At 45.9% G+C, this 25,076-nt stretch overlaps 1 protein-coding gene across 12 annotated transcripts in view; it reads left to right on the forward strand.

Annotated features, from left to right (window-relative positions):
* Positions 1-25,076, forward strand: part of TSPOAP1 (TSPO associated protein 1) — a 70,576-nt gene that overhangs the window by 39,060 nt on the left and 6,440 nt on the right. For 6 of the 12 annotated variants that reach the window (XM_055797616.1, XM_055797613.1, XM_055797614.1 and 3 more), the window contains 16 exons: positions 1,545-1,654; positions 2,738-2,847; positions 4,287-5,102; positions 5,637-5,788; positions 6,791-7,384; positions 9,377-9,679; positions 9,964-10,143; positions 13,412-14,536; positions 15,144-15,270; positions 15,427-15,578; positions 15,744-15,912; positions 18,050-18,121; positions 18,492-18,530; positions 19,570-19,673; positions 21,634-21,705; positions 22,872-23,000. In XM_055797616.1, coding sequence (XP_055653591.1) covers positions 1,545-1,654; positions 2,738-2,847; positions 4,287-5,102; positions 5,637-5,788; positions 6,791-7,384; positions 9,377-9,679; positions 9,964-10,143; positions 13,412-14,536; positions 15,144-15,270; positions 15,427-15,578; positions 15,744-15,912; positions 18,050-18,121; positions 18,492-18,530; positions 19,570-19,673; positions 21,634-21,705; positions 22,872-23,000 — 4,254 coding nt within the window. Of the gene's footprint in view, positions 1-1,544; positions 1,655-2,737; positions 2,848-4,286; positions 5,103-5,636; positions 5,789-6,790; positions 7,385-9,376; positions 9,680-9,963; positions 10,144-13,411; positions 14,537-15,143; positions 15,271-15,426; positions 15,579-15,743; positions 15,913-18,049; positions 18,122-18,491; positions 18,531-19,569; positions 19,674-21,633; positions 21,706-22,871; positions 23,001-25,076 lie in introns of those variants that run through there. The other 6 variants (XM_055797609.1, XM_055797611.1, XM_055797612.1 and 3 more) reach the window with 6 other exon arrangements.

Consider the following 25,076-nt stretch of genomic DNA (forward strand, 5'->3'; position numbering starts at 1 on the left):
AGGACACTCAAGTCTTGAGCCACTGAGGCCAGGGCACGAAGGAAGGGATGCTGCTGTGGCAGGCAGCGCCTACCACTGTGTAAGAGCTCTGAGAAGCTGTCAGGTTCAGAGGCAAAGTGAATGTCACACCTGTGGAGGAACAAGTATGTGACTGCTATCAATTCTGTAGTGGGAAAAATTAATATTTTTTTGGTTCAAGAGAAAGCTTGGAAGCCACTGTGCCTCCATGGAGAGATAAGGCAAGTAGTGCTTATAGAGATCAGTGTGGTGTCCTTGGAAAAGAGCCAGTGTGTAGAGTGTTTGGCTTCAGCAACACATGGTTATGGGAACATTCCAGAGTGTTAGCCAGGCTACTAAAAGCTACTCCATTTGGGTCTGTCTTTGGGTGTTAACAGGGTGCAGGTGTTTGTTATCCTAGGACATGATGCAGGATTGCCTTACAAGGAGTACATTGCATTGAAAAAGTGCTCTGAACTCTTTCAGAGATTAAGTTTGGCAGTTCATATACTAGAAAACACCTACTTTGTATTCCGGTGCCTTCAATGGGTGTTCATCCTTGAGGTCTGCTTGAAAAAAGCAGCTTGAATTGGTTCATTGGCACCATTTCAAAGAAACACAAAGGAACTGCATTTCCTCAAGAAGTATGATTTTATTATATAACTCATTGCCACTGGATGTAAAATTCCAAAACGTCACTGGGATCAAAAAGACTGAGACAAATTTCTCAAAGATTCTTCTGCTAGTAGCCACCAAATGCATTCAGGGTGCAGCCTCCAGCTTAGGAAGTCTGTAAGCAGCCAATTGTTGGAAAGTGAGAGACAATATGGGGAAGAGGAGTTTCATGTTTGCCCTGTCTCTTGTATGCTTTCCTGCAGCATGTGCTACTGGATGTTATCAGAGCCAGCTGTTTGGTGGCCCTACCAGGTCCAACCAAAGCTCTACCTGGTGTTCTGAAAGTACATACACATTATATTGAAGTATTTACAGGTGCCGGAGGGGAACTGCCTGAACAAAAGCACTTAAGAGACCTAGACGTCTAATAAAACTGTAAGGTCTCCTTTGTACAGGTTGCCATTTATGTTGCACACATGGACAGCTACCATTTAGAGGTAGCAAGAAATGAATATACTGAATTACGGATATGTAGGGTGGAAGACGCCTCTCCAAGCGTCTCTCCAATCTCCTACTCCAGTGGCCTATCACCAACACTAGATCAGTGTGGCCATGGCTTTGTCTAGCTGAGGCTCTCCACGAATGGAGATCCCCCACCTCAGTGGGAACCTGTCTCAAAGCTGCATCACGCACCTGGGCAAGGAGTTTTTCCTGGTGTTTGACTGGAACCTCTGAAGTTGCAGCTTGGAGGTGTTGCCTCTTATTACTACTTTTTCACCTTAAAAGTCATTCTGCCAGGTGGTCTTTAGCCTGGTGGCCAGACTGACACCGTACATGATCTTAGGGGACTTGTTGATCGGTGTTTGAACCCTTTGAGTGTTCCTTTACTCTGATTTGGGCCTTATCATATCCTTCATCTTCAATGTTTTTAGGTGGACACTGCAAGTGAAATGGAAGAACTGGATGTTGACAGTATCTCTCTAATGCCTGAGCCAGGCAGCCAAGGCCCTGCAAAGCTCCAGGTGTTCTTAGCTCGGTACAGGTACTGGATCATTTCTTGTGGTCTATGAGGTTACACTGTAGACTGGGAGGAAGAGAACTCAGATAATTCTGTGCTTGTGAGGAGCAGGTCAAATGTGATCTGTGTCTTCCATGTCAGAGTCTTCGGCCCATAAGGTCTCGCTCAGCTCAGAGGGATAACATTGCTTTGGAATGTTGAAATCCCTTTTAAAGACTAAAGAGCAGGAGTTGGCAGTAGGTGCTTGCAAAGATAAAGGTTTTTCATGAGGCATTTCCCTGTGGTAGGCCCTCTGATGAGCTTGAGAATACTGGGGTAGGCACATTAGAACTACCTGGAGGCCAAATCCTATCACCAGTGTATTTACCGTTTTCATGCTAAGTGAAGTTTTTGACTTGCTGTTCAAAACATGGAGTTACAGCACTGAGTGTTTTGTAACTTGTATCCTGAGGGCTGGATAATTATAAGGAAAAAAAAAAAGGGCTAGAAACCTTTTTTTTCACTCATGTAATGTTGTTCTTGCACGGATCAGCTCATTCTTTAGGGTTTTAAAGACAGGAATTCTGAGATTCTGTGCTGTGCTTGTCCATGACAGTCATATGGCAAGTAAAGTGTACCTTACAAGTTTTGGGCATTTTCAAAAATTTATTTTTGTTTTCAGTCAAAATTATCAAATGCATGAAATGTAGAGAGATATCTACATAAAATAGTTAAGGCTGCAGGCGAATTTCAGGGTTTCTGTTTTAGAAGTGCAGAGTCCTACAGCTTATCTACTTAGTACGCTCAGAAACACAGCAGGCACTCAGGTAATTCAAATCTTCTCTTAAACACTTTCTTGAGTCACTCTGATCTGTTCCTTCAGACATCACAAGATGTCAGTTCTGCTACTCAAAACCTTATTCCTAGCTGCTATTTGAACATGGAACAATATGTTATTAGTTATTTATGAAACTTAAACTAAAATATTGACCTTTGTCTGTGGAATTTGCCACTTGCAAAAAGTGGATGCAGTCCCAGTGAATTGTAAGCTGATCTAACATCACAGTTTGAATGTATTGCTGTGAAAGTTGCTATACAAAGTAAGTCTTCATATTGTAAATATTTCAGCTACAATCCTTTTGATGGGCCTAATGAAAATCCAGAGGCAGAGCTTCCACTGACTGCTGGTGAATATATTTACATCTATGGAGACATGGATGAAGATGGCTTCTTTGAAGGTGCGTTTTAGTAGAATGAAATGTGACCAAACTACTGTGGGAAGTTGATCTCTTAAAAAAAACAAGAGAGGAATTTAGTGAATCTTGACACTTCAAGATAAAGGTTTTCTACCCAAAGTTAGTTTGTTAGAGGCAAGAGCAGATTCTGTTGGAAAAGGGTTTATTTGTGTCATGATTAAATTGAGTCTAGAACATGAAATCCTGGTCTAGTGATTTCAGTGGAAATTTTGCCACTGCTTTTGGGAGAGCTCCAGGTTTCATCCCCACATGATTCCTCCCTAGCTGTGCCCTGGGCACCTTCTGCATATGGTCTGTTTCCCTCTTTCCAGTAACTTCATAGTGAGGCAGAGATTGTAAGCAGCTGGTGGTCTTAACTACCTCTTGCTCTTTTGGCAGAGGAGGGTATAAAATAAGCAGTCCGAACTACAGTTGTTATGTCATTTGGTGTCATACAGTGTTTCACTTTTGGCACCTTTGAAAACACGATCCTGGTGGACTAATAGGCAGATGGAATTAAAACCAAGAACTGTGGACTGTAAATTTGTAATGAAGTTTCTTTGTGGACCTGGCTTACTTAATGGGATGAAGGAACCTTAATTTACTGAGGTGCTTTGCAAGAGCTGAGGCAAATGCATGCCATGTTGCACTGCTTGCTCTTTGACTCTTCTGGCTCTTTCTTTCTTTCTTTCTTTCTTTCTATTTCTAAGCTTCTCATGTATTTATTTGTTTGTTTATTGTTTAAAGAATAAAAGGTTATTCTTTACTAACGTGTTCTGCTTTCCCTGCTTTCAATTGATTTGCTGTAGGTAGAGGTGGAAAGGGGAAAGTAAGTGCAATGCCTACGCACTGCTGTTTTGACCGTGGTTTGACGGTTCTTGCACGTACCAAGAGTGCTGTGGTATCAGTCATCCCCATGGGTCCTTTTGGGACATCTTTGTTACGGAAGCTAGCATAACAAAGGAGAGAACTAAAACGGAAGGCCAGAGCTGAATACAGAGCTGGAAAGGTGGACTTTCTTGAGGAAGTACTACAAAACCCAAATCTGTATGGCTGGGAGAAGATGTTAAATCATCAATCTTCGTAGTTTGGGAAGGCTAGAAAAATACACTTAAGTTAGTAAAGGAGCTGTGATCAGGAAAAGTAGGATAATGAAGAAAGAAAACCCCTTAAGCTAATTACACAAAACAACTTTCTAGTTAGTTGGCTCTGGAATGTATGGAGTGGTGTGGCTCCTCACTGTGACCATTAGGATCTAACTAGGGAAGCCCTGTGAAATGCAGGAAACTTTGCCAGGAATAACCTCCCCGAGGTTGTTTTTTTTCATTCCTGACTGCAGCGCAGTTGTGACCTGGCGTAGACATTGTCACGTTGTCTTCACGGATGGGTTGGAAGGCTGAATGGTAGGTGCAGTGGTAACAGGTTTCCTGTTTTTTGTTTAGGGGAACTGATGGATGGCCGGCGGGGGCTAGTCCCCTCCAATTTTGTTGAGCGAGTTTCAGATGATGACCTCATGACGTTTCTGCCTTTGGAGCTGAATGATCTCACCCATAGTTCATACCAGGAGAAAAGTTTTGTCAGTGCAAGCACCAGCAGTGGAGATAAGAGTGATTTTTCCATTGAAGAGAGTAGCATCAGTCCATTGGCCAGTAGAGCAGAAGGAGACCAGGAGGAACGTGTTAGTCATACAGCAGTGCCTTACCCAAGAAAACTGACTTTGATCAAGCAGCTTGCCAGAAGCATAGTTGTAGGCTGGGAACCACCACTTTTGCCAGCTGGCTGCCCAGACATACAAAGCTACAACATCTATGTGGATGAAGAGCTACGTCAAAATGTGAAGAGTGGCTTTCAGACCAAAGCAGTGATTGAGAAGCTGGATTTAAAGACAAAGGCTTACCGTGTATCTGTGCAGACTGTGACAGAGCAAGGCAGTTCTGATAAACTGCGATGCACTTTCTTTGTGGGGCAAGATTTTTGTGTGGCACCAACTATGCTGAAAGTCAGAAGTGTCACTGCCACGTCAGCAGAGGTCATGTGGCTTCCCTGCAACAGCAATTACAACCACGCAGTGTATCTCAATGGGGAGGAATGTGACATAACAAAACCTGGGGTCTACTGGTACACCTTCCGCAACCTGCAGCCAAGCACTCAGTATGTTGCCAAGCTGGAGGCCCGGCCCTTGAAAACACCTTGGGAAGAGATCCCAGAGGGGCAGGAGCAGAACTCAGCTGTGATACACTTCACTACCCCACTAGCAGGTATCAGAGAAGTCATGCCCATGGCCACTGTGCATGGAGTGCTTGGAGCAGTGCGCTCTGTCATTACTTCGCTATGAAGCCTTGGGGTGAAGGGAAGCAAGGTTTATTAGGTCCTAAAGCCTGAGATGCTGTACTGTTTTGTCTTAATGTTTTTCTTCCTTTATTTTAAAAATTTATTATCTCTTTTGTTTTCATTTGCTCTGGGAAGACATCTTCTTTGCTGATTTGAACAGCATGCCTCTCAGGGCATGGAAGATCTGGTTTGCCATGACCTTGCTCTAAGGGTTGCTGCATCTTGGCCTCAGCTACTTTTGCAAAGTTCTGTTTTTTGTGCATTAAAGCTTTCACAGAACAAGAGCACCTTACTTTCTCTGGTTCTGTCTACCGTTTCCCAAGACTAGCCTAGCTATTCTAGTACAGTTCTGCAGTGGCAAGTCTGGTGTGGTAGCTTTCTCCTTGATTCTAACCAGAGTTTAGTTTAGCTTTATGCTGTTGTCAGGTAAGCAAGAGCAAAATCTGTTTGGTCTCTCACAGGCACACCTGATGCTCCTTTGGATGTCCAGGTAGAAGCTGGTCCCTCACCAGGTATCCTTGTTATCAGCTGGTTACCTGTCACTATTGATGCCGAAGGATCTTCCAATGGAGTCCGAGTCACCGGTTATGCTGTGTATGCGGATGGGCAGAAGGTATTGTGCTGACGCTATGCCAGGCTGACGTCTGTGTAGGTGGGTGGCTGGAGGCTGGTGCAGGAAGCGTGCCAGGAGGAGGCAGTGACAGTCCTTGGCTTGGAAAGGAATGATATTAGAGAAGAAACAATGCTTGGGCTGTTTGTTTTGACTGAAGCACCCCAAAAAAAGAGTTCCATCCAGATTTTTGATGTGGTTTTGATATAAGTAAGCTAGGAAGGTTCCTGTGGCAGGACCCTTCACTAGGAAAACAGGACAATTAGTGTCAGCCTCCTCTGTCACACCCTAAGCACTAGCTTGATCCTTTGGGAAACGACGAGCTCAATGAGCAGTAAGTCCATAGCACATGGAGAGAGTACAAGTACTCAACCTTGCCACCACTTGGGGCTTATCTCTGGACTGTGGGTTCTCTAGCCATTTTTTAAATTAAGGACAGGCAAAGAGGGAAAAGAGGGAGGTATACAGACACCCCAGGGTCCTGTATGAATACTGGTAAAGAACCTCCAAAGATATTCTGTATTAAAAGTGGCCTGCAGTCTTCTGCATATAGGATGTTGTGCTATTGGCCGTGGGAGGGGCAAGCCACAACTGTTCAAAGGAGCACAGTGCAAAACAGAGTGGTGCTGTGTTGGATGATTGCTCTTCTATTGTGGAAATGCTTTTTCGTTACATAGGTCAGAAAAGGAGGAGTCCGAGAAGGTAGGCAAAAGAGAGGCCAGAAAAAGGGATAGCTTTTTTTAAAGTGTAGGGAACAAGAAGAGTTAAAACCTGGTGTAGGAGGGAATAAAGTCATGTTTTATAGAATATTCAGTTTCTCAAATGTGGTAACAATTTACCTTTGCTGTTCATTCTTCCCTGATATTGTGCAGAAGGGTGAGAATTCTGTATGCCTGCTCTCCAGAGCTTTGGGGTCTTTCGTTAACTTTGTGTTCAGGAATTGTCATTCTCAGAAGGGCTGAGCCATGCACAGTAAATAATTACTCCCTATTTTTTTGCTTGCAGGCAATAGAAGTTACTTCTCCAACGGCTGGGAGTGTCCTGGTGGACTTGTCCCAGCTTCAGATGTTCCAGGTGTGCCGGGAGGTTTCTGTGAGAACGATGTCTCTGTATGGGGAGTCAGTGGATTCAGTTCCAGCCCAGATTTCCTCGGTCTTGCTGGAAGCCTCTCACCACTCTTCACCTTCAGATTGTGCTGTTTCTACCACTTTTACCTCTAGACTGCCCCGTGGAGAGCCCAGGGGCTCTCTGCCTGCACGCAGCCCACCCACACGCCAGACAGCTGCACTCCTGCATCGACAAAAAGTTCCTGCTGATAGCTCAGATGCCAAATTGACTGATCACTCCTCCAGCCATGACAGCTCAGTACGATCTCTGCCAGAGGAAGCCTCTTCACTGCCGCACCTCTCCTCTCCCAGTGCTTCCTTGGTGCAGGTTTTAGATGCTTCCCCACAAGGATCAGACACTGCACAAGACAAGAAATGCCTGACTGTGCCTCCTCAGCAAGCTGGCAGGACAGTGCTCCCCTGTGAGGGCACAGAGCCTGTCGCTTCAAGGGAAGCAGAATCGCAAGGCCTGGGTGAGGGGATGGAGGTGCAGGTAAGTGCTTACATCTCCTGCCCAGTACCAAATGTGCTGGGAAGGAGAATGGATCATTTTGGGGAATGGAAGAAAATGCTAGTGAGCATGTTTCTCTTTCTGTGACACACTGTTGCCTTTGGGTCATCATCCAGTGGTTGGCAAACCGGCAGGGAGTACTGTCTGCTGTTGTGTACCTGGAAAAGCAGATGAAGCTCTCCGCTTGATCTGCTTGCACACACATGTGATCAGGAATAGAGTCAGGAAGGCAAGAATTCATCAGAGAGAGAAGGTGAAAAGGATGTTCCCGCTGATGATGATGTCAGTGTTAGTCTGGCACTGCTGTTCTTATTCCAAACACTGTGTTCTCTGACTTGAAGGGGTCTTCTCCAGTCTAGTGGGTTTGTGTGAGGCAGAGTAGAGCCACTTCAGCACAGTGGAGCACCTTAGTGGACTTCACAGCAACATAGCCGTGCCTGGAGAAGAGCTGGCAAGTTGTCCTGACATTGGGTATTTGGAATCCTGTAGGGTGGGTGAGTGCTTTCAGAGCTTTCCTAGGACAGTGGTGAGGATGTCAGAGAGCCTCGTAAGAAAACAGGTACTAATGACCGATAAGCTGCTCGCTCTGTGACAAGAGGAAAGTGGGTCCTGTTTGTGTGTGATGCATTATATCAGGAAAAAGGATCTTTTTCCCTTTCTGACCTGTGACATCAGGGACTTCAGGGAGCACAGGGAGTGCTTCAAACTGTTAAAGTCAGCATGACTTTATTAATTATGGCAATGTGAGCTTGTGAAGGCTCAGAGTTAGACAAAAGCAGGGAAGACTTCTGATAATTACTGGAGTATTGACAGCTGTGTGGGCCCAAAACCAAAGGCTAGGTAAATACACAGAAGAATTGAGATGTTGAGTGCAAAATTTAAATCGTCATTCTTCAATCCCTGGTCATTTTCTGCTCACAGCACCTCAGGTCAGTTGTTGTGATTTGTTTGCACATATTTAGATGTCTGGTGTAGGTGGCTAACATGGATGAGTTGCTTTGCCTCCTTTGTTGTCAGTGGAGCAAAATGGGTGCTTCCAGGATGCACATCATCCTCCTTGCTTGAGATGTGTGTCTTCACTTGGCTGTCAACAAAGAGAAACAGGGCAGAAAGATCCTAGCTGTCAGATGACACATGAGATCTAGACCTGTCTGGCTTTTGCCTGAGCCCAGGGAACATTTGGAAACTAGACACTGCAGTGTGTAAATCTCCCTAGGGGTCTGATCCTGTAAATACATACAGAGCACACTTTGTAAATAGGGACAAGGTTGTTCTCCATTGCAAAATACAGTGGAGGCTGTCATATTCTAGAGTGAGGGTTAGAGAAAGGGGTGGCTGATGAAGGCCCCCACCTGCCTTACCCTCCTTGTTCTTGGGGTTCCACTCCTCCATCTCCCAGAGGTTTTCTTAAACACCAGACTGAACCAACTGGAAAACATGAAAATTTAAAATTTCTGTAATCCAACTAGGTGATCTAACCATGAATCTGTGCAGTTGTATTCTCTGTGTATGTTCTTCATTAATTCCCCTTCTCTTCACAGCTCCCAGAAGTGCTGGGGTAATGTCCTCACCTCCAGCTCAAGCTAACCTGCAAGCTGGCGTGTAGGACATTCCTCTGGCAGATAAGAGTGGGAAATGACCTTTTTGTATAGCTTGGGCTCTTCTTGCTGCCGTAAAACTAGTTATTGTCAATACACTTCTGTGGCTTACACGAGCCACATGCAGTGGCCAGAGCTGCAGCAGTGGAAAGACCTTGTGTGTACTTGCAGCTAATGGCAGAGAGGGGTTTGTTCCAGGGCTGGCCAACCTTCCCAGCTGCAAATTGCCTGCCAAAATATTCATGTGCCAACAGCACAGAATGCACAGTGTTTCAGAGAGTTTGGGGTGGCAAGGGCCCCCTTTTGGTGCACAAGTATTGTGTGATACCTCCTCCAGGTTTCTTTGTGGTGACCTTTTTTTTTGTTTGTTTCCCAGGCAGAACAATCTGTAACCAAAGCATCAGAACTGGAAAGTCCATCTAACAGCAGTCTGAAGATACGTATGGAGACCTGCCATGCATGCTCTGTGGAAGAGTCACCGAAAGGTCTCAGTGCTGAAAGAGAAAAAGAGATAAAGGAGAAACACTTGAGCCCAGAGCCTCTGCCCTCCCCCAGCCAGGCTGAGGGGACAGATGGCACCTTCAGAGATGCAAGCATGAGTGGGAGCAGCTGCCAGGAGATCTCGAGATTGTCCCTTGGCAAGGAAGTGATCAAAGAAATGTCCAGAGTGAAAAGAGAGGTTTGTTTAACCTTGGTTGAATGTCTCTGCCTATGGAGGGGTGTGGATTGTATTTGACACCCTTAGGTTTTACAGCCTTATGCAGTACTGTTCTTCTGCAGGCTATAAAACGTGTCCGTCGGTTCTGTGTGTGTGCACACATGCCAATTGCTGCATTGGGTGTTGCCCAATTTATTTCCTGCCATACTTCAGCTGTATATGTACTAGAAAAAGGTAAAATGCTACTTTATTGCTGAAATAGAGTGCCTGAGAGGACTGAAGAAATCTGTTTTGCTTTTCAATAGCAAGAAGAAAAAATATCCGAAATGGGAAGACGACAGCTGACCCTTTTTGCTGAGCACAGCCGTAGTTCTGACCTTTCAGATATTTTGGAAGAAGAGGAAGAAGATGAACTGTCTTCAGAAGCTCTGGAAGAGAAGAAATGGGACCAGAGAGAGCCATGTTACCGGGAGAACGGGGAAAAGGTAACTTTTAGCAGAGTCATGCTTGCGGGGAGCGCCAATGCAGCCATCCCATATCATCAGTTCACAGGAGGAGGTACTGGTCTGTGCCCAGCGCTCTCAGCAGTGCTTGGCTAAGTTCCTGCCTGCTCTGCTTTTACTATGAGTGTTGTCTTAAGCTAGTAAAAATACAAGTTATTTGTGAGGGGAAAGGGTGTTTATATGTAATGGATGTACCCAGGGTTTAATTAGTTGGAAAAACACACAATGTAGTATGAACTTTAGAACCCAGAGTTAAAAATCAATCCTATTGATCAAGTTCTTAATATAGACATAAACAGTGAACACATAGGAATCTGTAAAGTCCACCCATCTGTAGATCCTGTACCAACCCACCTTCCCTCCTAAGGCAAAACAGGCATGTAATATTTTGTCCTCAGTCCTGCAAGCACTCCTGAATGCGAGTAACTTAGTGTAGATTATTTTGCGTAGACCTTGGTGCTCTCTGTAGGAAGGGATGGCTTGTAGGGGTGGAGCCGTGGCTTTGCAGCTCAAATGTTGCAAGTGAGGAAATACTGATTGAGTTGGAACTGTGAGCGATCATGTTAATTCATGTTATAAGTTCAAACAGCTAAATCTAGTTAGTGTGTTGTAATGCATCTGTGACAGGCAATGTGCTTAAAACTGCATGACTGGAAAGTGGTATGTAATCATACAAATTACAGCAGTTGAGGTGAATGTACATGAGGGAAAGTATTGAGGCTGAATGACGGAGATATTAGAAAGATTTGCCAGAAATGTGATATGCCTGTATATAGCAAGAAAGCATCCTTGTTTGGTTTTTTTCACATGACCAAAGAACACATGTAGTTTGTTGTTGCTGACCTGGATAGCTGCTAGCCTGCAGCATGGATGGGATGGGACTGGTGGGCTTTAGATGATCAATAGCAGACAGTGTAATGATTCTGGAGTAAATTTGCTGCTGCTCCTTTTCTCCTTCTGATGGGGGTTCTGCTTCCCAGGTGGGGAGGTTGGACCTGCACTGCAGTGTGTCAGGAGTCCCAGGAGAGCCTCGTGCCTGGAGATGCTGGGGCTGCCTGGGAAGGCGTTGTTGAAAGGGCTTCCAGTTGTTCGGATTGCACTGGGGGAAAAAATGGAAGAAAAGAGTTTTCCTGGAAGGAGAAAAGAGGAAACAAGAACAGTCAAGAATGCTGTTTTTTGTCTCTTTTTTTCCTGGATGTTTTATTGGCCTGAATGTTTCTGGCTTGGGCTTTTTTGTTGGGTTTTTTTTGTGTGGTTTTTTTTCTGCAAAAGGAACACTGAAACCCCATGGACATCTTGTTGAGTTGAGCAAACTGGTGCTGCTTGATCTGAAAAAGTGCTGGTTTTTTTCTATTCTGGCAGGGACAAGTTGAGGGTGTGATCATGACAAGATGCTGAATGGGGAGAGGGCATCAGGAGCAGGAAGCTTTAGGGCACAGAGCTCCCAACGCTACCTTGTAGAGTGAGGGAAGATGGTGACTGAAGTGGGCCAGGTCTCAGCAGGGCTGTTTTCTAGAATTCTATTTAGTAACATATCTCAAGACTCCTCACCCAACTCTTTCAGGATTTGGGGCATGAAAGAATGGAGGGGTGCTGCTTTTAAAATGTTTAACCTCAAATAAGTTGTTTAATTTCTGAATCTTTTTATTGTATTAAAACTCAAATCAAAACCCACATTTTTGTAAACAGCTAAAATAAGAGTGGATTATTTTATGGTTGCATCTATGAATTTTGCATATCCCTAATGGGTGCTAACAAGGTAGGAGCCTAGAGCACATGCCCTGTAAAGAGAATCTGAGGAAGCTGAGCTTTTTTGGTCTGTCACAGAGGCTAGTGGGAGATCTTGTAGCTTCCTACAACTGTTTGAAGGTTGGTTAAAAGGATGAGAGAGCCAAAGTTGTCTTGTTCATGGCAGGTGATATAAAAAGAGGTGGCAGTCATGAGCTGCTTTTTGGGAGGTTCGTGTTGGAGATGAGTACAAAACTTCTTTCCCAAGAGGATGGTGCAGCCTTGGGACAGGTCCCCAGAGCGGTGGAGAATCTCCATTCTTTGGTGTTGTAAAGCCCTCGGCTGATTTACTGTTGGCAGCAGTCCTGCTGCAATTAGGAGATTGAACTGGAGACCTCTGGAGGCCCCTTCAACAAATTCTAAACATAATTCAGGACCAGCTTTTGCTTGGAAAAAATTATGGAGGTTGGAATAATTAGTAGGCAGCTTACAACTGCCTGTTTTTTTCCCCCCACTGTGGTTCAGTTTTTAATTATCTCTGAACAGGCCTGCTCATGAATGTAGTGTAAAACAAAAGCAGCTACACATGCTTTGTAAACTATTTGCAGATGGTTTTAGAACATGTCACGGTATAAATTGTCAGGGAAGTTGAACAAGAGACCTCCAGAGGTATCTTTCAATCTAAATTACACTATGCATCTGGGATTCCACCTTTTTTATTTTAGTATAAATGTAGTAAGAGACAAAAACATAAATTCTATAGTTGCTCCAAGACAAACTTTAAAATTCAGCAGTGTTTGATATAACCTGGCAGGGTCTTGCCCTGCTGCAAGTGAAGTACATGTCTGTGTGACCCTTTTCAGGTAAAGGATTTTCACGTGTATTTGTGGCAACTCTGTTCACCTGGATTTGCAGACAGTAAACTACTGTAGAGCTGGAGCTTGACAGATGATGGGAAGGGCCTAGGGAAGGGCTTCCTGTAGCAGCAACATCTCTAAGGGATGTCTTGCTGCACAGGGTCACTTCGTTCTGTTCGAGTGCGAGGACAGAGAGGTAAGGGAAGACTGTGGGTCCTTGTGTGCACAGGCTGTGAGACTCATCCCTGTGAATGGAGGAACCCAGTCAGCTCTAACTTGCAGCAAACGTCCACGGAGGAACTGTGCCTCTCCTGCCCCATCTTCCCATCCCAGGGGATGCTGAAACTGTGGGGAATCAAGTGGGCAGGATGAAAGGTGTTGCAGATAGCTGTGTGTGTAGGGGCAGAAGCTGGGAGGGAGCTCTTCCATGCATTGGCCTTTCTCGCTTTCCGCTGCATTGCTAGTTCATCTAATTGTCTTTTGCCCGAAGACCCATTGCTCTCTTTTGCTTCCTACCCTTGCTTTGCTGCAGACCACCGTCGCTGCTCCATCCTGCTGTGCTGGGAGGGAATCAGCTGTAACTTTGCCTCTCTTTTTAATGTTTATTTCCTCTCTTTTTTCCTTTGCTTGTCCTGGCTGTGGCTTTTCTCGGGGGCTGGGTACAGATGGATCTTTGTGATACTGACAGCGATGAGGAGATTCTGGAGAGGATACTGGAGCTCCCGCTTCAGAAGAACCACAGCAAGAAATTGTTTAGCATCCCTGAAGTGACTGAGGATGAGGATGAAGATGAAGATGAGAAGTGTGTTATGGAGGAAAAGGCAGACCCTCAAGACTCCTTGGAAACACTTACCCACCGTTCAGGAAGAACAGAGAAGGCGCTCAGCGTCAAGGAGCCATTTCTAAAGGCAGATGGGAGTAACACCTCCACAGATCTGTCTGCTCAGACTCCACAGGAGGAGCATGACATTAAGGAGAGCAGAGGGGATGCTGCCCATGCAAATCCTGCTTTTGTCCAGCTGGTCTGGAGTCAGAAGAAGGCAAACTGGAACTGGGGCTACCAGGAGAACGATCCGAAGTCTGGGACTGGGGCAAGTCCTGCTTGGAGCAAGAAGGGAAATAATTACCGAGAGAAGATCCGGAGTCGGCCTGAGATGGGTAGGAAGAGACAGAATGATTTAACAGAACACTGCAGTCGTCTGCTGGGCAACTGCAGTCAGATGGGAGGTGGGTTATACAGAGCTCCTAGCCTCAGGGAAGAGCTGAACATTGTGAGCAGTGCTGGTGGTAAGGAGGGGTTTGATATGTACAGTCGTGCCAGACAAGCCACCTTACGAAAAAGCCACATGAAAGCAGTGGTTTCAGGGTTTGCAGAACCTGCTGTGACGGCAACACACTGCTCCAGCCCCAGGAGCCTGGAAATAGACATTGAATATGACTCCGAAGATGATCAGGATTCAGTCTGTGCATCCCCCCCTGAGAGCAGGCTGTGGCCAGAAAGGTCCCAGAGCTGTCAGGGGGACTGGAGTGATTGCTCCAGTCAATCTGAGGTTGCCCACACGGATGGCAGGAGGGACCTGACCAGACTGGAGATGATGGAAGAGCAGGGGATGGAGTGGGCTGGGTCTCCGAGCCAGCGCCTGCGGTTCTTCTGCCAGGAGAATGAAGCACTGAGATGTGAGAGCAGTTCTGAGGAGCAGGGCTGGGAGCTGGACTGTAAGTCACCTGGCTGGAGAAGGAGGCTCGAACATCCTTCGAAGGGGATACGTAGCACCTCCTTGCACAAAAGGGTTGGGTGACTTTTCCTATTCTGGCTTTGAAGCAGCTTGCAGTGGCATTAGCTTCCCTCTGCTTCCCTGGCCTGCCTGTATCTTGCTTTGTTCAGTGCTGTCCAGAGAAAGGACCCTCTAGGATTGTCTGGAAGAAAAATCTGAGAGATTCTGTAGTTCTGTGCTGCTCCGTGGCTTTTCTTGTATTACCTGCTTCTGCTTTTCCTGCTAACTGACCAAGTGTCACCGATGCAGTATTCCTTTTCTCACTGGGTCTTCCTCCCCATGGCAGGAGGCTGTGAGACCCAGATGAAAATCCCTGGTGAAATAAGCTGATTTGTGAAAGCTCTGTGTAGATGATGACTGTAATGTCATTGCCTCCCCTTGAAATGCCCTTTGCTGTGTCCTCACGCTCACCGAGGGGATTGTCACTGGTGCCTGGCGGGGTGCCTGCCTGTACTTAGTTCTGTTTTCCTACTTCCTTGGTATTTTCAGCTCTAGATTGTCCCTGAAGAGGAATGTTGCATTTGGATGCGCTGCTCTTTGTGGAGTGCGTTTGGGCTGAGCACTGTTCACGTGAGTTGGAAGGCAGAGGCTGCTACTAACTCTTTGGTGGTTCCTGTTGCAGGCGTCCGGTAATAAAGATCCTAGGGGCCAGGAACTGCCTGGCACAGCCACCTGGCAGGCTCCCAGCAGAAGAGGGAACAAGAGCGTAAGAAGAAGCCAAATGCAGAAACCTTTACTGTCTAGTCCAGGTGAGTGGGCAAAGAGGAGAGAGCTGGGCAGCAGGAGAGAGGGCGGCTGTTGGAAATGGCAGGGAAGAGGCCAGTAGGCAGTATTTGAGCCGTGCAGGGCTGTGGTGGGAGGATGGTGCTGACGTTATCTCTGGTGTGTCCCCTGTCTGCGCGCAGGTCCTGCAAGGAGCACTGCTTCAGAAACCTCTGTTAAAGATGATGGCATTAGAATATTTGTGGCACTCTTTGACTACGATCCTGTTTCTATGTCTCCTAACCCTGATGCAGCAGAAGAGGAGCTCCCATTTAAGGAGGGACAGATCCTGAAAGTAAGAGGACACTGTACTAAACATCTACTCTCTATGGATCCATCTGATGTTCCAGGGACAGCATGAACCTTGGGATTTCATCTTGGGTGTTTCCTTAGCTTCCCTTTCTCCTTGCAGCTCAGTCGCTGTAGTGTAAACAGTCTGGCCTGTCTTTTCTCCTTGCAGGTATGTGGAGACAAGGATGCTGATGGCTTTTACAGGGGTGAATGTGCAGGAAGGGAGGGGTACATTCCATGCAACATGGTTTCAGAAGTCCAGGTGGAGAATAACGAAATCAAGAAGCAGCTCCTAAAGCAAGGATTCCTGCCTGCCGACACCCCAATGGAGACCATAGGTACTGTATCTCCTTTATTACGTCTGTGCTGTGCTATTGTCAGCATGCTTCTTTGCTGACAGTGTGGAAAGCTCAGTCATGCTGTCAAGCTGTGTGGCCGGTGCAGCCTACCACAACAATCTCCAGGGCTGGTCCCCAGGATCTGAAGGCTTGTTTCGTGGTTATTGCAGTAGCAAGCAGGGAGGTCTTGATGGATGAGGGAGGCAGGTGTCCTGAGGTTGCAGTTCATACCTGACTCTGCTGCAGCACAGTGCTGCCCAAGGCTGCATTTGCAGCTGCTGGAGGAGCTGCTCCTGTGCTTGAGGGTTGTGCCTGCGAACTCAGCATGGATTGTGTGAGGCTGATCCTCGCTGGAGAAGGGGAAACAAAAAAGTTTGAAGAGCAGCTGAAGGATGTGAGCAAGAGTTTTCACTTCTGTGTTCTCTCCTTTGCTTTGTGAGTCTGTATTTGAACCCACAGGGGTGACCCTGCTCTTGGGTGACAGAATCCGTGACTTCAGAATGGAGGAGGATGGGGAGAGCCTCATGGGGAAAGGGAAGGAAGGGTGTGAGACAGCAAGGTGGGCAGTCAGGAGTGTACAAGGAGCAGACCTGGTCCTTCGATTCCTCCTTACTCACTCCCTGAAGTACACGGTTCAGTGTTTTGTGCACTGCAGAGACTTTATGGTTTCTTCCCACTTGTGTAGTCAGAGAGAGGAGAGGAACCTTCCCTGGGATGTGCAGTCATCACAGCTCAGGCTGAGTTAGACTGCTGTTCAGTGACTGTGAGCTGCCCCAAGACTGCTGTCGACATACTGGTGTCCCAATGCCTGTCCCTTGTCCCTACCATCTCTCATCCTGCACCTCTCTGTGTACTCTGTGCTACCAGTGGCAACGGTGTGACTTGTTCCGCTTGCCAAAACAAGAAGAAATTCTTGTTTTGGCTGGCCACTCTTTCCCTACCAGGTCAGCAGAGTACAACAGCACAAGTGAGGGTCTGATGGCAAAGGTAAACCCTGACATTGACTGTGTCAATTCCTCACAGGCAGTGGAGGAAAAAAACCTAACCAACCAACAAAACAAAACAAAAAACTCAAGAGAAAAAGAAGCAATCCAACTTGTTTCCATTTCGCTGCAGTGAGACCCAGTATCCAGCCCTAGAGGCTAAGGGCTGACAGTGCCCAGCTAAATGTGGGTCTCTGGAAGGTTGATCCTGAAGAGCAAAGGGGTCCATGGAGCCTGTTGCTTTCACTTTGTGGCTGTGTGATCTTTCTGGTAGGTGTTTGTCCTTTGGCCTCTCTCATGTCTAGGGAGAGGAGAGATTTGAGTAAGTCTTTCTCACACTTGAGGCATTCATAATGTTTCTCCTGCGTGTACCCTCTGGTGCCCAGAGATGGCTAGATGCCTGTGGTGGCCTTTGTCCCTGTGGGGATACACAAGGCTCTCTGTCCCACTGTGTACTCTTCGAAGAATAAAGGAATTACTAGCTCTGAGACTTCATGAATCATAGTGGGTTTGAAAGTTTTCAGGACTGTGGTGGTAGGGAAAAAGGCATACCTTAGGCATGCGTGCAGAGAGTAAAGCTTGTTGCCTTAGGCATCTGGGCTGTATGTACCTCTGTTGTTTTCCTGCTGCCATAAACCAGTCTTGCAGCCTCATAACTAAGAAAATGCCTTGGAGGGGTTGGTCTGGCAGCTCTTCCTGCACACTCCTCGGGAGACTCGTCCAGTACTGGCCCTGTTCAGGGCAGAAGCTTTAGCTAGAGACCTCCCCAGATCTTGTCTCACCCGAGTGAGTTGGGGGTGCACCTCACCCGGCATTTTTCAGTTGTTAACAGTATAAGGTTTTATTTTGTCCTTATGATGCTGCTTCTGAAAGATAAAGCGCAGCAAATTTTGTCTAATGTGTACTGTGGTATGGCTAATGGGCATAAATGCAATATGTATTTCTATGTGTATTTGGGATGTGGGTCATGCCTCATCTGAGTCCGTGTATGAGAAATGAAGATTTGGGCATTGCCCGTAGAAATCGGTGTCTGCTTCCCAGGGGAGGCATGTCATGCTACTCTGTTGCCTGTTCACTCTTCAAAATGCTTTTCACTTTCCATTCACTGTCTGTTTCTCTTGTCTATTTATTTGCTTTTTTGGATTTTTATTAAGGAAATGGCACATTTTCTCCACCTCCACGCCGCCAAACCGTCCCTCCTCCAAAACCCAGACGCTCCAAGAAAGGTCTGTGTCATCCACTGCTTCCTCTTTGATTTTTGCAATAGGATTACAGACTGCATTGAATTTTTACTACTTGCTTACAGGACCCTCAGATGTTTGTCTCTGTACGACTGCTAGGAAGTGGAAAGAGAGCCCATCCCTGTGCTGGTGTTAAGTTTTTAACAACAGTGATGTCTTTTATAGTTTTGGAGCTTGACCTCTGCTTCTTGTTACGTCCCTGAGTCATGGTTACTGGTGTAGACTTTGAGTTGCATGAATGGTTTGCTTCTGTTGTTTGCTGCCGTGGTCTTTGTTCTTTTTATTGTTGTCAGTTATGTCATGTGGTCACTGTTGAAAGATGAACTCTCACTGATGAGACACTTTCTTCCCCCAGCAGGGCTGGATAAACAGGAGACGTACAAGTCTCATCCAGGTGAGAACTGCTCTTTCCAACTATGAGTAGATAGCGCATGATCATAATACAGATGCATTTTGCAATCAAGGGCCAATGCAAGACCCTGTAGTGCTGCTTCAGAGCGCTGTAAGAAAATGGTTGTTCTCATGAAAAAGAGTTTTAGTTCTTTTAATTGAGTTGTGGGTGCAGTGGACTTTGACTAAACAGGGAGTGCCTGAAGGTGAAGGGTACATGTGGTCACATGGAAATCTCTTACTCACCTGACGGTGCTGGATTTTAAGCAAATCCAAGGTCCCCTGAGAGAGCACTCACTCTGTGCAATCATCTGTTGATGTCCAGAGAGGCCAAGCCTGCACACCTCTTGTTGGCCCTTCCAATGTTGACTTGAAGCAGGGTTTAAATCCATAAGATGAAGGACTGGACAATGTGTGCTTTCTGTAACACCAGGCTTTGCTTTTGTAGACTCAGAGCAGGTCTGTAAGTAATGGGGCTGAGCAAGCAGGTGGTTGTAGAAAGTGCAGTGTGTTCCCTGGATGATGAGGCCTGTGCTTCCCTATGTGCTGAGTTCTGTGCACTGTGGCTGGGCTGCTGGTCAGTGCTGTCCTGCGCTCTTGCTGTTCCCGTGGCACCTGAAGGATAAATTTTGTAGGTCAGTAGCAGATCATTGCATGGAGGGAGGAGAAATGTGTATTCAAGACATTACAAGAGACTGCTGTCCTCTGCGTGTGTGTGTATGTACATATATATACACACACATATGTATGTGTGTGTGTATAAATAGAAAACATAAAATAAAACATGCATGTATATATAGGCAGGAAACCAAGGTGCTGGAATGGGGAGATGTTCCCACTTCTGTGCTTGTGAGGTGATACAGGAGATAGGAAACTGCTTTACCAAATGTCTGTAGGGCCTCGACAATCTTTCTCCCATTCAGTTTCCCCCTAGTATTCTCTTTGCTTGGTCTGCTCCAAGAATGGTGAATGAGTTGCTGTGACACTGGATTTTGTCTTAGAACTTCTGGCTCAGGATATTTTGTTTTATTTTTGACCTGCAGAACAGAAACATCAAGACTTGGAAGCTGAACTGCTGACTCCTCGAAGTATGGTGGCTGTCTTTGACTATAACCCTAAGGAGAGCTCTCCAAATGCAGATGTAGAGGTAACCACCAGCTGCTCACTCATTTATAGATGTCTTTTTCCCCCTCTTTTTTTTCTTCTGTCCCAAGACACTTGGCACTTTGATCAAAACAGATACAATTACAGTTTGGCAATAATGCTGCTAAAAAGGGGTTGGCTGAATTCATTAAATGTAGACTTTGCTGATATGTTCTGTCATCCATTCTCTGATAACAGAGTTCAGTTGTCAGTGAAGAATATGAAGCGATATAGCCCGAATGATTTTCAGTATATGTCTCAGCGGAACTATGTGAGCATCTCATGGCCTTGTAGCATCCTCCAGTGATTAGACAGGACTAAACAGATCTGGGGCAGGAGGAAGCAGCCCCAGCTGTTAGCACTGATCCAGGGCACACTCTGGAAAAAAGGAAGAACCTACTTAAGGGTTTGAATGGACTTCTGATACTTAAGATGAGCATGTCTTGGAGCATGTCCTTCGTTTTAAATACCTGTGTAGGTCTTTGTTCAAACAAGAAGATTTAGCTCCAGTTTAATGGACCACTCTTGTAAGTTCTTGCTTTCAAGCAGTACGTACATATAATCCCAACAGTATTTTTGTGGTTAAGTCCGTTTAAGGTGCAAAGATTGCAATGCAGAATCCTTTTTGCAAAATACCTTTCTAAATTAGAGCATGCTCTGTTCTCTGTTCCTCCATATCAGTATTAATCTACTGTGAGCAAACATAAACGTGGGGTTTGGAATCAGATTGTATCCAGAAAGGAATGTATAGCCAAGTGGTGGCACAGTTCAGGTAATGCTTGCCTCCCAAACTGGGTGTCTCATGAGCAAGACAGCCTGCTGCTGAGGACAGAGTGTGTTAGGGATGGTGGATTACCTTGGGAGAGATACAATGAGAACATGTATCTGGCCAAAGAACGCTTTTGAGCCCTTCTCAACAAGAAGATGACTGTATTTTATGCAGTGACTTGCTCTTCCTAGAACCTTCCCTGTGGACAGAGCTCAAATTATTGAAACAAGCTGGTGCAGTTCTGTTGCATTGTTGGAGATGCTCCTGTTCACATTCCTAGAAAATTTGGTTACCTGTTCTGCTAGAAGGCTGCAGCTGCTGTTTGTGAACTTGCACCAAGATGTAATAGGATCAGCTGTGCCATTCTGTGTGTCTGTGAGTGAAGTTCCCTACAGAAGTGTCTTTCTGCTAGAACAAAGTCACAGCCAACAGGAGGAACCTGCAGCCTCCAGAGGTAAATTGAGTACTAGGGATATAATAAGGTAAATATATTAGAGGTAGGTCCCTTCCAGCTAATGCTTTGGTGAAGTGCTTATAAAGCCAGTGTGTCCTGAATGGGACACGGCCTGTTTGGAGACTCCACCTTTTTTATCTTAGAGCAGCTTTTTTTGCTGTAACTGGGCGATTTCTTCCATAAGAGGAGGCTGCTTACACCTTTTTTTTTTGGTCTTATGCTCTATGGAGTGTGTGCTGGGGTGTCTGATGGGACAGACGGATGTGATGGTGAAGGATCATGTGTGTTGCATGGTAATGTTCTGTTTCCAGGTCGAGTCCTCCCATTTGTATGCATTCCCACTAGTGACTAATCCTGGAGTATTGCATACAGAACAGGCTCACCCAAGGGAGCGGGATTTAGTACTTACGTTTAAAGAAACGTATTTCTGGTGCTTGTTCAGCTTGTTCTCAACATACCTTTCCAGAACAGGTGGTGGGTACTATTTTGAAGCCTTATTAAAATTTGGTATAAGAAACAGACTTTGCTCTTGTCTTAATTTAGGAACTGCTTCCTTAGCACTGAATTCTGCAGTTACCCACCTCATTTGCTTTTCTTGATTCCTGGTCCTGCAAGTCTTAACACAGTGGCCTTGCTCCGTCAGGATGAGATTGTGCAAGCAGCCCAGGGTGACCATGTGTTTCTGGTGAGAAATTCCAGGCAGTGTTTCTCCTGTAACTGCTGTTCTCTTGCTCTTTGCAGGCTGAACTGACTTTCAGTGCCGGGGACGTTATCACTGTGTTTGGGTCCATGGATGATGATGGATTCTATTATGTAAGTATGGGTGTTGGTTGGGAAGTTCCTGTGGCTACATCTGAAATCGTTGGAGTCCATCTAGTGGCAGGAGAGCAGAAATCGGGGAACAAAATATTCTGCTTTTGAAAAAAATGATAAATAAATAAACCCGTATCTGCTTAATGCAGGGCAGATTGTTTCTGGCAGTCCATGCTTCTCCTGTAAACCCAGTTATCCAAATGGTTCTGAGTTTATTTCTTGGCACAACTTGACTGCAGGTTTCCCAAAGCCTGGGATGCATTTTTCTGTACATACATCAGCTAAATCAGTATCTGCTATAAGTTAATTTGTCACCAAGCACTCAGACACGTGGTCTTATCCAGGGCAGGAGGCTAAAATGGTAAGATAAGAATGAAAATGTATGATGCCCACCATTGGGCCACACTGCAATGTATCAACTTCAACAAGCACTGGTATCTGTTGTGATTTACTGTATATACCTGCGGACTGTGCCTGTCAGTGAGCAGCACGCTAGACATGACCCTTGGCCCTTGGATCATCCATCTTTTCCACACAGAAAGTGGTGTGTCTTCAGACATCAAAGTTGAGGTTCCGCTCCAACTAGAATCTGGAGGGGATCACTGTGAGTTTTGTTTGACTTCTTTTGTAGTGCTGGCCAAACAACTTTGCTGGGGTTGTTTTGTCTCACCCAACCACTTGCTGTTGAACTGGAGTCACTTTTTAGGCATACACCCAAGTTTGGCTTGCAGGTCTGGACCTCAGTGAGCGTGGAGGCAATGCCTACAGGATATTGTACCTCATTCTTTAAAAAATAAATAAATAAATACCAGAGAAAATCAAAGCCCTTTAGAAAACTTGTGGCACAGTCGTATTCCAGTTGCTTCCAGGATAGCTGTGGAAATTTTTTGAGTTTGTAAAAGTGACCATGTCGCTAGAATACATTTGTCACGGCTTGCTGCTGTCTTTTCTTCCTTTACTCTCTTCTGTATTTTTGCACTCTGAATTGTTCCACAACAAAGCAAGAATGTGAGTCACGAAATTTGCTGAGGATCCTTCCAACATAGTGTGTTTCTGGGCTTCTCTCAGATCATAGCCTAGCCTTCTCTGCATGGGACTGCTCCTCTGTTTGTTATTTCTCCATCAGCCAGGAAACCTGATGGGAGAACTGAATGTTGATCTTGCAGGGAGAACTGAACCAGCAGAGAGGCCTTGTCCCATCTAACTTCTTGGAAGCTGTAACTTCTGATGGAGGCATGGTCAAGGAACTTCATTCAAAAGATAAAGAAGCTTTTCTGCTGAGTGCTGAGAGCCAGGTAAGATTGTGTGATGCTGCATACTACAGACATCCAAATTGTGATGTGACTGGAGATTGGACATTGCGCAGCATGCAGCATCTGATGGAATCATTGAAATTATTGCATGCAGCTCAGTTCATCCCATGGGAGATGCTTAAAAGTTTAGAAGGGAGCGCTAGAAGCTCTTCTTGAAGACTTACCTGTAGTGCAGAAAGAGGCACAAAGCAACAACATTCACTGGAGCCTCAGTCACATTATGGTCAGGTGATTAAAGAGCATCTCCAGTCCCACCAGCAGATTCTTTGCAGCCACAAAAGGGTCAGTGGTGAAATACTGCTGCAAGCAAAGCAAAGCAGTTCAGCCAGCTCCCCAGACACATGAAACTCCTCAGATATGCTCACATCCATGGCAAAGCGTTCTGGAGTTACCGACACCCAAACACCAATGTTCTTCTACATACCTGAGTTAGAAATATCTTAGTGCCATCTGAGGTGCTTACAGATAAATCCGAAATGCACTGGCAAGTTTCCCAGCAGATCTGTGGGATGTATCCTAAGTCTCTGAAAGCATCCCACAGATGTAGGGAAACCAAAGGTTGAACAAACCCCTTGCATTATGATGCTGATACTCTTGAAATGAATGCTTAAGCAGGAGATCTGGATTATTTTCCAGGTTCAGTCTATCCTCAGTGGGTGACACCAAAAGCATAGCACCTCCCTGACCATGCCAGGACCTCTCATGCTGTGTTCTAGAGAGTGGGAGGCAGGGAGGGACACAGTTTGTTTCCAGCTCACATGTACTCAGCCTTCAGTTCTTCTTGGGAGGTTATTGACACTGTCAAGTGGTGCCAGACCTATAAAAATGTGTAAGAGCAGGCCCAGATTGGGTTTGAGCTAGTCCTTAAGGAAGTATGTGGCCCTGAATCCTCCTCTGCTGAAGTCACCACTGGTGTGACCCTAGCTTTCCTGCCCTCTGCAGCATTCCTGGTCCTATGTTTTGTGCTCGGCTCTTCTTTTTCTCTGTACCGACCTCCCATTTCTACCTGCAGCCCCATCTCTTGCTTCCAGGCATTTCGGGCTTTGTGGGTACAGGGTCTGCACTACAGCCTTGATGCGTTATGAAGAGCAGGTGGCAGGCCTGTCTCAGCAATAAGGTTTGTGGATAGCTTGCTGGATCATCTTCTAAACTCAGAAGCTGTCTGGGTCCCTTATGCTTACCTGTTTAGGATACTCAGGATCCCTTTCCTCCCAGCCCGTAAGTGCTGGTCTGTGCTGGGGAATCACAGGCTGTTCCTGCCAGGGTTTGAGAGCAGGGTAACAAGGTCCTGTCTGTTCTGCTGTTGAGCAGGCAGTACAAGCTGCTCCTGCTTGCTGCCCTGCCACTTGCTGCTGCTCTGCTTTCCTCTCTGCTTTCCACTGGTGCTGGGTTCAGCAGTGGGTGGCTGTTTCCCTGGACACAGCAGTTTGGCCCAGATACTCCTGCATGCTCAGGGCTGTGAGCTGTTTTCCTATGGTTCAGGCCATTTTTCCTTTTCAACAGAAATGCCTTTCATATGTGATAAACCAAACCCATATAAAATAGATGTGTTTCAGGCTTGCCTGCCTTTCAAACCTTTCCATTTTTCTTCAGTTTGGCTCTGACTTCGGGTCGGCAGAGCAGGAAGATGGTCAGGAGTGACAGGGTAGTTTTGGTACTCAACTGATCCATGAACTGCTGTTTTTTGTTGTCTGAAGTCTGGGGACTTTGAAAATTCAGTTGATGATGATTAAGCCAATTTTATTTCAGTGGGAAACCACATTAACTATCTAGGCATGATTTGGTGTTGGCTGCTTCTGTGTAGTGACAGACTGCCTCCTGTCCTGCTGCCCCCCTGCTTCACCAGGATACCTGTCCTGGTTTATTCTAGCTTAGCGCTCTTTAACTGTGTGTGCAGTCCTGCCTCCTAGTTATACTTTGCAATCCAGATCTGTCTACCAGCTTCCAAATGAGGAAGGCATGTTTGCCCCCTTTTGCAAGTGGTACATTTACCCTGCTGATAACCAAACTTGTATTAGTTAACTACATTTAAGTATGTTTAGTGATTGCCAAGGAGAG

The sequence above is a fragment of the Falco peregrinus genome, chromosome 2, assembly GCF_023634155.1.
Source record: "Falco peregrinus isolate bFalPer1 chromosome 2, bFalPer1.pri, whole genome shotgun sequence".
In the NCBI taxonomy this organism is placed as follows: domain Eukaryota; kingdom Metazoa; phylum Chordata; class Aves; order Falconiformes; family Falconidae; genus Falco; species Falco peregrinus.